A 12,074-nucleotide genomic window follows, 5' to 3' on the forward strand; every position below is an offset into this window, starting at 1 on the left:
TGCTAGGAATTTGCGTGCCATCATCTTAGAGAGCTATATATATATAAAGTTTTGCACTTCCAGCGCTCAAGTTCAGGCTGATTGACACTTCCTTCATCACTACATTGAAATCAGTCTTGACCCATCAACCCGAGTTTTGACCCATCGGGTTGAACGGGTTAGGTCAGGTCAGTTTTTTCTTGACCCACAGGTCAACGGGTCAGACCCTTGACCCGACCCGACCCGTCCAATTGCGACCCCAAGCTGGGGCACACAATGAATGGTTTACCATACATAAAGTTCTGTTGCATAATTTTAATGAAATTTTTGTCCAGTGGGGTCTTTTTCTGAGCACTAGACTCAGGTTTTCCTCTTGAAGTAGCTGAAGGTGCTAGTTGTTGTTTTGTTACACCCATTGTTTGATCACTACCAGGTGTCAAAGTGGCATGTAACGCAGAGATATGGTGTTTCTTAGTGGTGGGGACGCGTGACGTATAGGCCGGGATGGCTGATGGCCTTCTTTTGTGGGTAGATGGGCTGTTAATTACCTGAGATGAGTCCAAATCTCTAATGGGTGAAATGGCGATGCGTGAATGTCTACTTTCAACCGGGATTTCGATGGGAGGCGATGCTATGGACGGTTCTGGTTGCCCTGGTAAGGTTGTTGTATTTTTTACGGTTGTTTGTGGTATTTTTTTGATTTTTTTAAAAAATAAAAGTAAGAAGGGATAACGTTTATGTAACGTCACAAGTAAGTAATAGAGAGTGGAAGAAGCGTGGAGAGATGGCCGAGTTGGTCTAAGGCGTCAGGTTAAGGCCCTGATCTCTTCGGAGGCGTGGGTTCGAATCCCACTCTCTTCATATTTGTAAACACCATATGGTGGGTTATCTTTTTGACTTTTTATTTTTTCGATTTTTTTTTTCGTCGAATCCTTTGTCGAGACGCTTTTGACGAGTGAATCCGTAGCCAAAGGGAAATGAAAGGCTAGAGGATTGTTGAAAGATGCCCTTTATTGCTTGTGCTGGAGTGGGATATTTATATGCTTTGATTCTAGCAAACTACTACAGCGACGATTGATGTATGATACAATGATATAATTTTATACAATTACGATGCTGTCGAATCCTGTCTGGTTATCATATATACACTACTGATGTAATGGTTTGGTGTCAACGGATAGTAGCACGCCAGTATTCTGTTAGTGGTGCAATTGTTTTTGCATCCCAAGTGTTTTAATTGCCAAAACTGAATTATCGAATGCCGGTTGTGGTAAACGACACTATTTCGAGATTAATCCAGACAACTTAACCCACTCCGCTGTCTTCGTAGCTGCTATAATGAAGTAGAAGGAACGCCACACGCACGGATGAGCCAGTATAGATAATACATGAGCAGCGCCATGTCAATAATCCCTCAAACATGGATCACAATCATGAATAACTCAAAACCAACCATTGTACGCATTTTTCTATTCTCGATTTAGTCGCTACTTTCTTTCGATGTAGATATCTGAGATGAGTGGATTGTGCCTGTCAAAGAGCATGAATGAGTTCCAACACAGACAAAGGTGACACTGCATCAAGGAACACACTGATCAAGGCAAAGGCAGCTTGTTACATTCGGAAGATAACATCCATCATAATGGCATCCAAACCCCACCTTCCTCGTCCTTTCTTATCTTGGGAAGATCCAATATCCGGCATGTCGGCAGTTCATCCATCAGTTCATGCAAAGGAAAGTCTAGGCAGCATCTCCAACCGTATATATAGGGTTGTGAAACTCATTCAAAAAAAACTCATGTCAGTTTGACTCTCACGGTATCTCATACTGTCTTTTACTTTCTCGTTTATTTGTTCTGTTTTCTTTTACTATTATTACCAGCCCACGCTTATCACACCGGTTAGTTCTGCTACGAAACCTTTTGCTGGAAATATCATAGCCAGGTGATAAGAGAAAAAGGATGGAAAAGAGTATGTAGGTTAATCGTTCGTCCACCTGAGCTATCTCTGGCGCAACCAGGTGAGTCCTCTTAATATGACGGGAGAACCTAACTCAAACACTGCGTAGTCAAAAGCATTGTAGTAGAGGTATTTGGCAGGGGGAGATTCCCTAAGGACAGATCCTTTGTGGTTTAGCTGAATTGACAGCACTACTTGAGTCTTTTGAGTGGCACTTCTTAACGATTATCTAGTAAGTACAGCAACCGGCCCCTCCGCCGTAGTAGTGAGAGTGAACGGCGTATTCAACGGGAGGGGATTATCCCTGGGGCATGGGATATACTGTCTGTTAAAAAAAGGAAGTTAATTGATTATCTTTAATGCGTTTGTTGACCCAAAGTATTCATAAATTTTGATCAACTTCTAAAAATCAATAAAATATACAATACCAAAATTACTACTATGATTATAAGTCTGAAGAAAGTTGATGAATAATCATGGAAGGAGTGAGCAGATTAGTAGTGCTATGTAAATTTTTAAAAAAGTGTTACTGCGATTGGTGTAGTAACTTGTAAGCACAAAGGATAAAAAAGGTACACGGACAATGTACGCTAGTCTATGGATCTCATTTATTCATGCTTTGGCCTTTTTTAATATTATTGATGGTCGTCTGTTGTATTTTTTACCTTTATTTTTATCTCCCTTCAAACCTAATTATAACCGCGACATCTTCTTATCCTCTTGACCATCTAGAGCACAACGGACGTTCGACGAAGTAAAGTACTCATCAGATTGTAAGGTGAATAATTTTATAGAAATAGACGTAAAACCATAAAAAAACGGTTTATCTTGGGCTGTCGCATGTATATTACTTCACCCAATATGTGCTCTAAATTTGGAACCGGTTAGCGATATCTATTCTTCCTTCATAAAGGGCGTATATATAATGAGGAGGCTTTTTACTAAATTATCTCCTCGACGGATTTATAATTCAACAATACAAAGCCGGACATGTCATCGTACCAATATTACATTATTGTACATATTACGGATAAACTATACTTCCATATCACATTTTATATTCTGCTTTTTTGTCGATCTTAAACTGACTTGAGTCACAGGAAGATGAGGAAGAAACACATCCGATGTTGCTAGTATACATCGACACCTACCGCAGCGCCTGTATACTCACTGTCACAAGCCGTTACAAACCCGAGGCAAAAGCTCAAAAGCAGCTATACACAGGTGAAAAATAATGACCGCCCTGAGAAGCATCGTCCAGATACCAATTAAATCATAGTCTTAACTCTTCCATACGCGGATGATGCCGCCCTGGTTGGATCTCCTGAGAATATGCCCCGACTGTTTCGTGTTGCTTAACGACACTCTCTCGACCTTGAACATCATTGGCATCCCGACAAGTGTATAATTATTGAACCACCATCATCATATATAACTGTTATGTCCTACCAGCTCTACAACACCACAATGATGAAAGTGAGGGACTTCCAATATCTTTGGAATATCATTCAACCATAATGGAATTGATACTGATCTGCTGGTGAATCAGCGCACCATAAAGCAACTGGCGCTGCTCCGCCAGCTTATTATCCACCAGTATGGGCTCGGAATCGAGACAGCGCTGCTTCCGTACCGTATCTTTGTCCGTGCGATACTGTAATATGGACTAGCCATTACAGCTTTGTCATCTAAGCAACTAAAGAAATTGCACAACGCACAGAAAGGTTGTATTTAAATGGCGTTAAACAGCAATAACAAGACACAGTTTCCGACGATTGCTCCTACAGTCCTTGCTGATCTCCCATTAACGCAACTGCGATCACGTATACTTCAACCCAAGTTTGTTGTCCGTCTCCATGAACAACCAGTGCCAACTATATCCTCGCTCGGTGGAGCTGAGACTCTTATAACTCAAAGATCGCGACAAACAATGGAAAAGCCTAACATCGTACAACCCAGTGTTCCAACCTTTATATAGAGTAAAACATGGAGGTGACACTACAGACGAACCTGTAATGAGGACAATCAGGCCACCCGCGCCAGTAAATGCAATCGATCAGTTGCTTTCAAACCGCCCGCATAGCTTAGCCCTTCTTATACCTGCCAGCATCCTCCCGAGACTGTCACCACCTAAACAAATGGCGTATGCACTGGCTATAGTCACATCCACTTGAGGATTGTCGCTGTCGGCTCAAAGAAGCTAAAGGAGAACATTTCTCCTACTACCCCTTGCTCCGTCCAAAAATTAAGGACCACGGATGCATTTGTCCAGATACCAAACCTACCGCCCAACAATCAGGCCGTCGACCACATCATAAACCATCTCCCGCGCGCAGATACTGGCTTATACTGTGGCAAATATCAAAGACCTAGCCGGCGCTGTTCTGGGTGACATTTCGAAAAAGCTTGGAAAGGCTGTCGTAAAGGAACTCAACGGAAATTTCTCTCCCTCTCATTTTACATATTTTTGGAAGAGTGTTATAAAGAAAAAAAAGGAAAAACTCACGATCATGTGTTCACTAACACTATACCAAGGACTAGAGCCAAGGTAGCTGCTTTCCAGCAGGTGAACGTCATTGTAATCAAGGGTAATAGTGAGTTCTTCCAGCTGGTCGAAAAAGAGTTTTGGCGGTGTCGACGTAAGTGTAGAGGTTAGTAAGCTGTTAAAGTAGTTTAGCGAATTGAGGCGTTTGTAAAAATTGTTGTATACTGTAATGTGTATTGAGCTGCCGTGCTGGCAAACACGGGCTAGCTGAAATCATGCTAGTAAGGTAAGCATTTGTGACAAGTAGTGGAAAGAATGCGAGGCAGCGGAAGCTTAACTACTCGTTTCGTAACTATCAACTATCAGTAAACGTTTGTACTCCTCTACGTGCTCGATGTTTCATTGTATCAGGAACCATCTTTAACGATACATTTTTTTGACAGCTATGAAAAGAGAGACTGAAAAAAGAAACATCCATGGACACACAAACAAAATATTAGTTTCCTTTAAACGCTGAGAATTGCACAGCGAGCGATTGTGTCGATCTAGGTAAATTTCTGAGCTCTGAATTTATCTAGTATTGGCGGACGTCTGCATTGCAATAGCTAGCGCGCTTTTGGTCCCCTTGTTTTGGGTTGTCTGCCCAGCCCTATATCCTTGCAATCCAATCCAACATGTTTCTGGGCCGTGTCCTGGTCCGAAACAGACAAAATAAAGATGTCAGCTGGCCTGCGACTCTTGCTTTGATGCAGTCAACTTATATAAATGCCAACATCTTCTGCTTGTTTCACCAATGTACAAAACCTCGGTCAGATCAAAGTAGATCTGGAAATGAAGACGAGGATGGTAGCTAAGAAACTAGTCTCCATATCAGCGAGACATATAAAATATCGTGGACGTGTAGAACACATCGTTTAGCATACAAATAAGTAATATACTGCATGTAAGTGTTTTAAAAATAGACAGTGCTAAAACTGGTGGATACGAGCATCGTGAGACGGCTGATTGTCATGACTATATATACTTAGTCTGTGGGCATGGTAGCACAACTCAGCGAATATTAATTGTAGGCTGTAGTCTGCAGAGAAACGCGCCCGACACCAGCACTTTGATCTTGTAATAAGCAAAGCTCTACACTGATGCATAAATCTCTTTTGTGCACGTGTAAGCATATGTAACGGAAGACAATCTTCGAGACAAAAGAAGATTCATAAACATCAGGTTTGTGTGAAGATGATAGAAAACAAGAAGAATATTGCTCTTTAGTGGCCTTATCTATTAAATGATCATGGCAGATATATCTTTTAGCAAAAACCAGTGGTTCTCATCTAACAACTTAGTTTTCAATCATTCTCGCTTCAAAAGATGATTTTGTTCCCGTTCTCTTTCTTGATTATCGACTACAGCGATGTCTTTGAGACGAAAACATTTGGTAACATCTCTAAGTTTGAGCTCCAGTTCCTTGTTACCCAGAGCAGCTCAAGGTCAGCGCAGCAATCACTGGTAATGTTTAGTGGTACAAGGCCAGAGTGTCCGGCTCTTTTTTTTCTACCTCTTTTTTTTACCTGGGCTCTGGGTCCTTTCCTTGCGCTCAACGTAAAAATATGCCACAGTATACTCAGAGGTATGCATAATCATAACCACGATTGGAAGCATAGTAGGGGATAAATTCCAGACGGTATATTTTGCATACAGGTAAGATCATGCGTGTATATGCTGATGAGCTCAAACGAAACGCGTTAACTTCTATATGTATGCCTTTGAAATCTCGAAAATCTTTCCTTTCTTCAGGAACCAGATCGATGTGTTACCGTCATGGCAGTGTTACACTAAATACAAGCGCTCGCACATATTTCATACGACCGGATAACCAGCCATTGCTTGTATTCTTTGTCAATTGTGCTAGCATTCATAGTGTTGTGGTGGTAATTTTATAAAAGAGAGAAAAAAGCTTTGTAGATATTAGCGAAATAACGGTCGGCGATATGAGTGAACACTTTAATCGTCTTGTTGGATAAAAAGCAAGATGTTTGACATGTTTGTATATAGCAGCAAAAGAAACCGACCATGCGTGCATTAAATTAAGGTTACAGTGGTTACCATCGGGTTTTATGTAATACACCCAAAGCATTGTGACCTAGCATGCTGTCCCCACCTCTTCACCAACACTTTGTTGACACTCACTTTCATAGTATCGTTGTTCTGTATAATATCATCGTAAGCTGGACAAACAGTACATGTGGGCCTGTTATCACATAACGGCGGCGGGAACACAGACCAACCCCGCAAGTTATGGTGCGGCTGCACCCTTTGCCGTCATACTGTTGAATTGTGTGGGGTGTAAAAGTGTTGAGAGGAGATGCCGCTTTAACCCGCATCACAGAAGTCGACCCTTTAAAATGCTGAGAACTTTCCCTCCAATCGGATAATAAATTTGAAATTTTTATGCGCCGATGATGGCAACTCTGGAACTTCTCTCTCCGCGAAAAAGGATCGTTTCCCCGAATAAAAAAAATAAAAGGAAAAAGAAGTTGTGACATGCGTGACAAACAGCAACAACAGAGAAGCGCACTGTGAATAACGTGGGGAGGGGCGGTAGTATCAGCTTCGATGTGAGTGAAAGTCGTGCACGGACTGCTTACCCAATTTCTCTAGCAAATGCATAAACAATTGCAAAATACAAAAAACACAAACAGACGTCGTCGGCTTGTTTCTTTTTCGGTGTCTGCGGATCATAAATGGATGGTCGCGTGTCCTTTTCCACCCCCCAAGAAGAACACGGGGAGTGGGGAAAATGGAACATGATGGCCTGTAATATTGTTGCTGTGAAAATCCGTAAATCTGCTAAAGTCAATTGCTCCATTGGGCAATATGCCCGAGCCACACCCATTTCAACAAAATTGGATATGGAACAAGTTCATCTTTGTAGCTGAAGAGGAGAGACATCAGATGTTACAAGACCAACTGGACGGACGATGCTTATCGAGGGCAATATAGCAGAACCTCACCTATATGAGAAAAGTCCAAAAGCGCTCAGATACAATAGGTCAGAGGAATGGAGAAAGTATCTAGCGCGGAAGTGTGGCGGTATATAAGCTGAATTGCGCGGAGAACCCCAAGGACGAAGTTTACTCCATAAGGAGTTATGCGGTACCTCTTGTTTATGCCAGCAGTCCAATCCTTTAATTTTCCGGCCAACCATTTTACTTTTTCCAGATCTCCCGCCCAGCCGCAATAAGGCAATGGGGTATGACGCGCGTGCCCTCATCTAGTTCTCACCCCGCAGAAAAGGCAAGCTAGAGAGAGGATCAGGACGAGGTTGGGAAGGAATATAAAAGACGTGGTTTTCGAGCGAGACTCGGGCCATCTTTTTCTTTTCTTTATCCTTTTCCCTCTTCTTACTCTACACAACCACACAAAAATGTCCCAACACCTTGTTTTGAACCGCACTGGCGACAAGATGCCCCTTGTCGGTTTCGGCTGCTGGAAGGTTGATCCCCAAGATGCTGAAGACACCATCTACAACGCCATCAAGGCCGGTGTCAGATTGATTGACGGTGCTGGTGACTATGGTAACGAAATCGAGGTTGGTCGTGGTATCAACAAGGCCATCAACGAAGGTGTCGTCAAGCGTGAGGAGCTCTTTGGTAAGTCTGCCCCCTTTCTTATGCTGATAAGTGAGACGCTCTGGTGACGGTAATAAACAATGCGGTTTACTTATTTCAATCATCATCTTAACAGTTGTCACCAAGATCTGGAACACTTTCCACGCCAAGGAGAACGTCCGCCCCACTTTTGAGAAGCAGCTCAAGGATCTCGGTTTGGACTACGTTGATTTGTACCTTATCCACTGTAAGTTTCTATCTCTTCTCCCCAAGTTAGAAGGTGTGCGTACATATGAATGAGTATCAGAGATACTTAGCATATCCTTACGGTCTGTAGTCCCTGTTCCTCTTAAGCACGTCGCTATTGAGGCCGCATACCCTCCTGGCTGGTACCAGCCTGGCAAGTCTGATGATATCGAGTTTGAGCGCTCGCCTATCCAGGACTTGTGGCGCGAGATGGAAAAGATCGCCGAATCCGGTGCTGCCAAGAACATTGGTATCTCCAACTTCAACGTCCAGCTCATCTTGGACTTGTTGACCTATGCCAACATTAAGCCCGCCGTCTTGCAGGGTAAGTGACCTTTGTTGTTGTTGTGCGGGGTGTGTGTGCATCTGTGTGTAGCAAAAAGGCGCCACGTTTCTGGGTTGTCGTTGCCGCGGAGTTCTTTTACTAACATCCGAGAACTATCCATGACCATTTACAGTCGAGCTCCACCCTTACCTCCAGCAGACCCGCCTTGTCGAATGGGTTCAGAAGCAGGGTATCCAAGTCACTGCCTACTCCTCGTTCGGCCCTGCCTCGTTCATCCAGCTTACTGACGATGGCAAGACCGCTGAGCCCTTGCTTGGCCACCCCGTCATCAAGGAGATCGCCGAAAAGCACGGCAAGTCCACTGCCCAGGTCTTGTTGCGCTGGTCCCTTGAGCGCAACGTCGCTGTCATTCCCAAGTCCATGAACGTCGAGCGCACCAAGTCCAACTTGGACATCTTCTCCTTCTCCTTGTCCAAGGATGAGGTCGCTGCCATTGGCAAGCTCGAACTCGGCCTCCGCTTCAACGGTAAGTTTTCCTTGTGGTGAAAGAGTGGATGGGGTCAGATAGATGAATGGGTGATGGTTGTGTCAATTCGCCCTAGGGGCTGGCTGTAGCTATACTATATGAGACGCTAATCGAATGACGTTTGCATGAATAGATCCCTTCTCCTATGGCTTTGGTCTCCCTCTCTTCTGCTAAATATTTTCCTCCCTCATATATATTCCCTCTCCGCAACTCCCGTCAACACACAACACAAAACCCTCATGGGTGGGATGATGGCATAAGATGTGTACCATATTTGTAAAGAAAAAGGCTGGCACCTTGTTTGTAAACTTTTTGCCAAAAATATAATAATTATCGCTTTTCATCCTCTGTCAACCTTGTTCTTTCGCTGTCATTCTGTTGTATTATCGCTCAGCAGCCTTTAAGATTACAAAATTCCGCCAAATGACGAACCGGTAGTACAGCAATGTTTGTATGTATATCAGTCTATTCACCATTACTGAGCTTGTCAATACAATATTCAGCGCATCAAGTCGCTGCCTGCTCAAGTTTTCGACAGACACAGACATTATTTCTGATTACATGTAATACATACGAGAAAACACAGGGGGTGAGCTCGGTCCTCCTGTGCACCGAAACGACCAGTTTGGAAACACGTCATTCATGTTTTCTGAAATATGTTGAACGTTCGAAGACGGCAAGACAAGTCAAAGCGTCTTCGAGCGTCGACATTGTAGGCTCTTGGGCAATAGTCCTCCCAGCCGGTTTCGGACATACTACGTCCGAGGTTGGCCATGAAGTCAATCTAATAAGACTTGGGTGTTCATCATATTATCAGACATATTATCGGAATGTGTATCTCAATGACATAATAAAGCGGGTGAGCTTTTTCACAGATAAACGCGCTTATGAATAGAAATGTATTTCTTCGAGTCGCCAGAATTAGTCCTTTATACTTTAACCGATGTACAGCATCACTCTATATATTGAAGAGAAAACAATGACTAAAGCCATTAAGCATCATAAAAGCTTTTTTAAAAGAGATAGAAAATGGCTATTACAGAAACTGTACGCCAAGACTAGCAATCAATACAACGTCAAACATACCAGACTTTGAGAAAGCACTTTGAATCTATCTCCGTTGAAGTGTATGATACTGGGTCACAGTAATTTATTATGATCCAAGATGATCATATATATCTCGATAGCCTCGATTTGGGAAGCCTTATGCATAGAGCACAGGCATTATCAGACAAGGTAAATAGTAGAGGATTCCCATTTTCAATCATTGAGTTTCAAAAAAAGCAGAGCTTCGTTCGTGAGCGGGAAACCAGACTAATTTATACCACTGTGGTGTATTGTCGAAGAAAGCATAATGGCTGTAAGTGACCGATCCGGATTCAGTTCGAGTGTATAGTCGAGTGCGAGAAAAGCAAAAGTGTGCTTAGTTTTTTCTTGTGTATATGATTATGCTAATGCTGTGATGTAAATTGAAATATGTATAGATAAATTGGTTACTCTTGGTGAGCCGGCAAGGCAAAGTTCGATTGACGAAATGGTTCGTCACCATCCCACCCAAAGAAAAAGCCAAAATTGTTAAAGATGCCACACAAATGGTACTAGCAAGACGAGTAAAAATGTGTAACTTTCTGGAATATAAAGGTACATTTAGAACTTCTATACAGAGAGAGAGATGCTCTTAAACATCTTTACATCTTTTTCTAATTCTTTTCCCCGGGTTTGGGTGTTTCGCATATATTTAGACCAAAAGATCGTTTATCGAAGGTAATAGTCGCAGTACATGATTTGGAACGTCGCATATGTATAGATCTAGCTTAGTGGCGGGTGAGAAAGAAAGAATACAGAAGCAAAAGCCTCAGATATTGATGATGCTACATAGATACGCAAGTTTGTTCTTTGTCGGTGGTATCAATCAAGATGACAACGAACTTATTACACTGGAAATTATACATCGATATGTCGAGATCTTGGATCGCTATTTTGGCAACGTAAGCAGACAGTTTACCACGGTTACTTGATATTAGTGTCACTGCTATGAAATTCATGCATCCTCTCTTTTTCTTATCAGGTATGCGAGTTGGATTTGATCTTTAACTTTCAAAAGGTAACTTTATAAAGAAAAAAGGCAAAGGAGTGTTGACAGAACATAAAGTCGATTCTTGCTAAAAAAAAAGAAACTAACGTGCTCGATTTAAGGCATATTTCATTTTGGATGAATTACTGATCGCCGGCGAACTTCAAGAATCCAGCAAGAAATCAGTCCTTCGCGTCATCACTCAACAAGATCAGTTTGAGGAACAGGAGGTGAATGAACAAAAGTCAGGATAAAGCCCCAACCCGGGGGGAAAACAGATACATGGAGAACAGCGCTATACCAGAAGGAAATAAACCGCGAATCATTTTAGTGTACTATATTGTATAATGTTATATTGTGCGTGATGTTGAAAGTTGGATCGTTCTGTCTTCTTGATCTGGTGCTGATGATTCATACTAGGTACATGGCATCGTTCATCATGATAGATGTTGTTTATGTCCTAAGACATAGCCTTATTCTACACACGTCCGTAGAGTAAGCCAGGAGAGACAAATATAGCTAAATAGAATGTACGATGATGGATTTGGGGGGAGCGGAAATGCATAATAAGTGATGGAATAGAAAGTGACCCGCACTATGCATGAGAAACATAGTAACAACTATTAGTAAAATCATAGTGACAAGTTGGTCTGGAATGAAGCAGGGGTGGAACTAGGTCGTGTTTGTGGTGCGTAGATTCTTCCTACTCTTGCTCTTTCATTTTGGTTTAGCAGCAACAGGTACTTGAGACAGTGTATATGCGTGTGCGTGTATATGTTGATGGCAAACGAGCAAATTCTCGTTTTGCGCATTAGTCTGTTTCTGTGAGGTGGGGGGTTGGACCTTTACTTTGCATAATCGATACATAGTAATTGCCCGGCCTTGTTTTATTCTACCAGCAATCTTTCGCCGCC

The 12,074-nt window shown here is 42.4% G+C and overlaps 2 protein-coding genes and 1 non-coding gene across 3 annotated transcripts; all 3 read left to right on the forward strand.

Moving 5' to 3' along the window:
- The first annotated feature begins 757 nt into the window (after positions 1–757).
- Positions 758–840, forward strand: BDB00DRAFT_t41. Its single transcript has one exon. It is a non-coding gene; the product is annotated as a tRNA-Leu (tRNA).
- A 6,959-nt stretch (positions 841–7,799) lies between these two features.
- BDB00DRAFT_817000 (4-dihydromethyltrisporate dehydrogenase) lies at positions 7,800–9,550 on the forward strand. The gene is made up of 5 exons (XM_053123033.1): positions 7,800–8,070; positions 8,165–8,275; positions 8,366–8,599; positions 8,733–9,086; positions 9,220–9,550. Exons 1-5 carry the CDS (start codon positions 7,845–7,847, stop codon positions 9,258–9,260), a joined length of 966 nt encoding a protein of 321 aa, XP_052981043.1. The 5' UTR covers positions 7,800–7,844; the 3' UTR covers positions 9,261–9,550.
- Positions 9,551–10,369: 819 nt separating this feature from the next.
- Positions 10,370–11,498, forward strand: BDB00DRAFT_817002 (AP-1 complex subunit sigma-1). Its single transcript, XM_053123034.1, has 6 exons — positions 10,370–10,446; positions 10,571–10,727; positions 10,829–10,850; positions 10,966–11,074; positions 11,155–11,190; positions 11,283–11,498. The coding sequence occupies exons 1-6, from the start codon at positions 10,441–10,443 to the stop codon at positions 11,412–11,414; spliced, it is 462 nt and encodes a 153-aa protein (XP_052981044.1). The 5' UTR covers positions 10,370–10,440; the 3' UTR covers positions 11,415–11,498.
- The last annotated feature ends 576 nt before the right edge of the window (positions 11,499–12,074 follow it).

The sequence above is a fragment of the Zychaea mexicana genome (genome assembly GCF_025766255.1).
Source record: "Zychaea mexicana strain RSA 1403 chromosome Unknown BDB00scaffold_25, whole genome shotgun sequence".
Taxonomy (NCBI): Eukaryota; Fungi; Mucoromycota; class Mucoromycetes; order Mucorales; family Lichtheimiaceae; genus Zychaea; species Zychaea mexicana.

Bases quoted from the DNA above. Each gene is read 5' to 3' on its own strand.
- BDB00DRAFT_817002 (XM_053123034.1), top strand. The intron at 10,728-10,828 runs GTACATTTAGAA...GCATATATTTAG, and splicing joins TAACTTTCTGGAATATAAAG to ACCAAAAGATCGTTTATCGA. The intron at 11,191-11,282 runs GTAACTTTATAA...GCTCGATTTAAG, and splicing joins TGATCTTTAACTTTCAAAAG to GCATATTTCATTTTGGATGA.
- BDB00DRAFT_817000 (XM_053123033.1), top strand. From the start codon at position 7,845: ATGTCCCAACACCTTGTTTTGAACCGCACTGGCGACAAGATGCCCCTT. The intron at 8,276-8,365 runs GTAAGTTTCTAT...TACGGTCTGTAG, and splicing joins TGATTTGTACCTTATCCACT to TCCCTGTTCCTCTTAAGCAC. The intron at 8,600-8,732 runs GTAAGTGACCTT...GACCATTTACAG, and splicing joins TAAGCCCGCCGTCTTGCAGG to TCGAGCTCCACCCTTACCTC.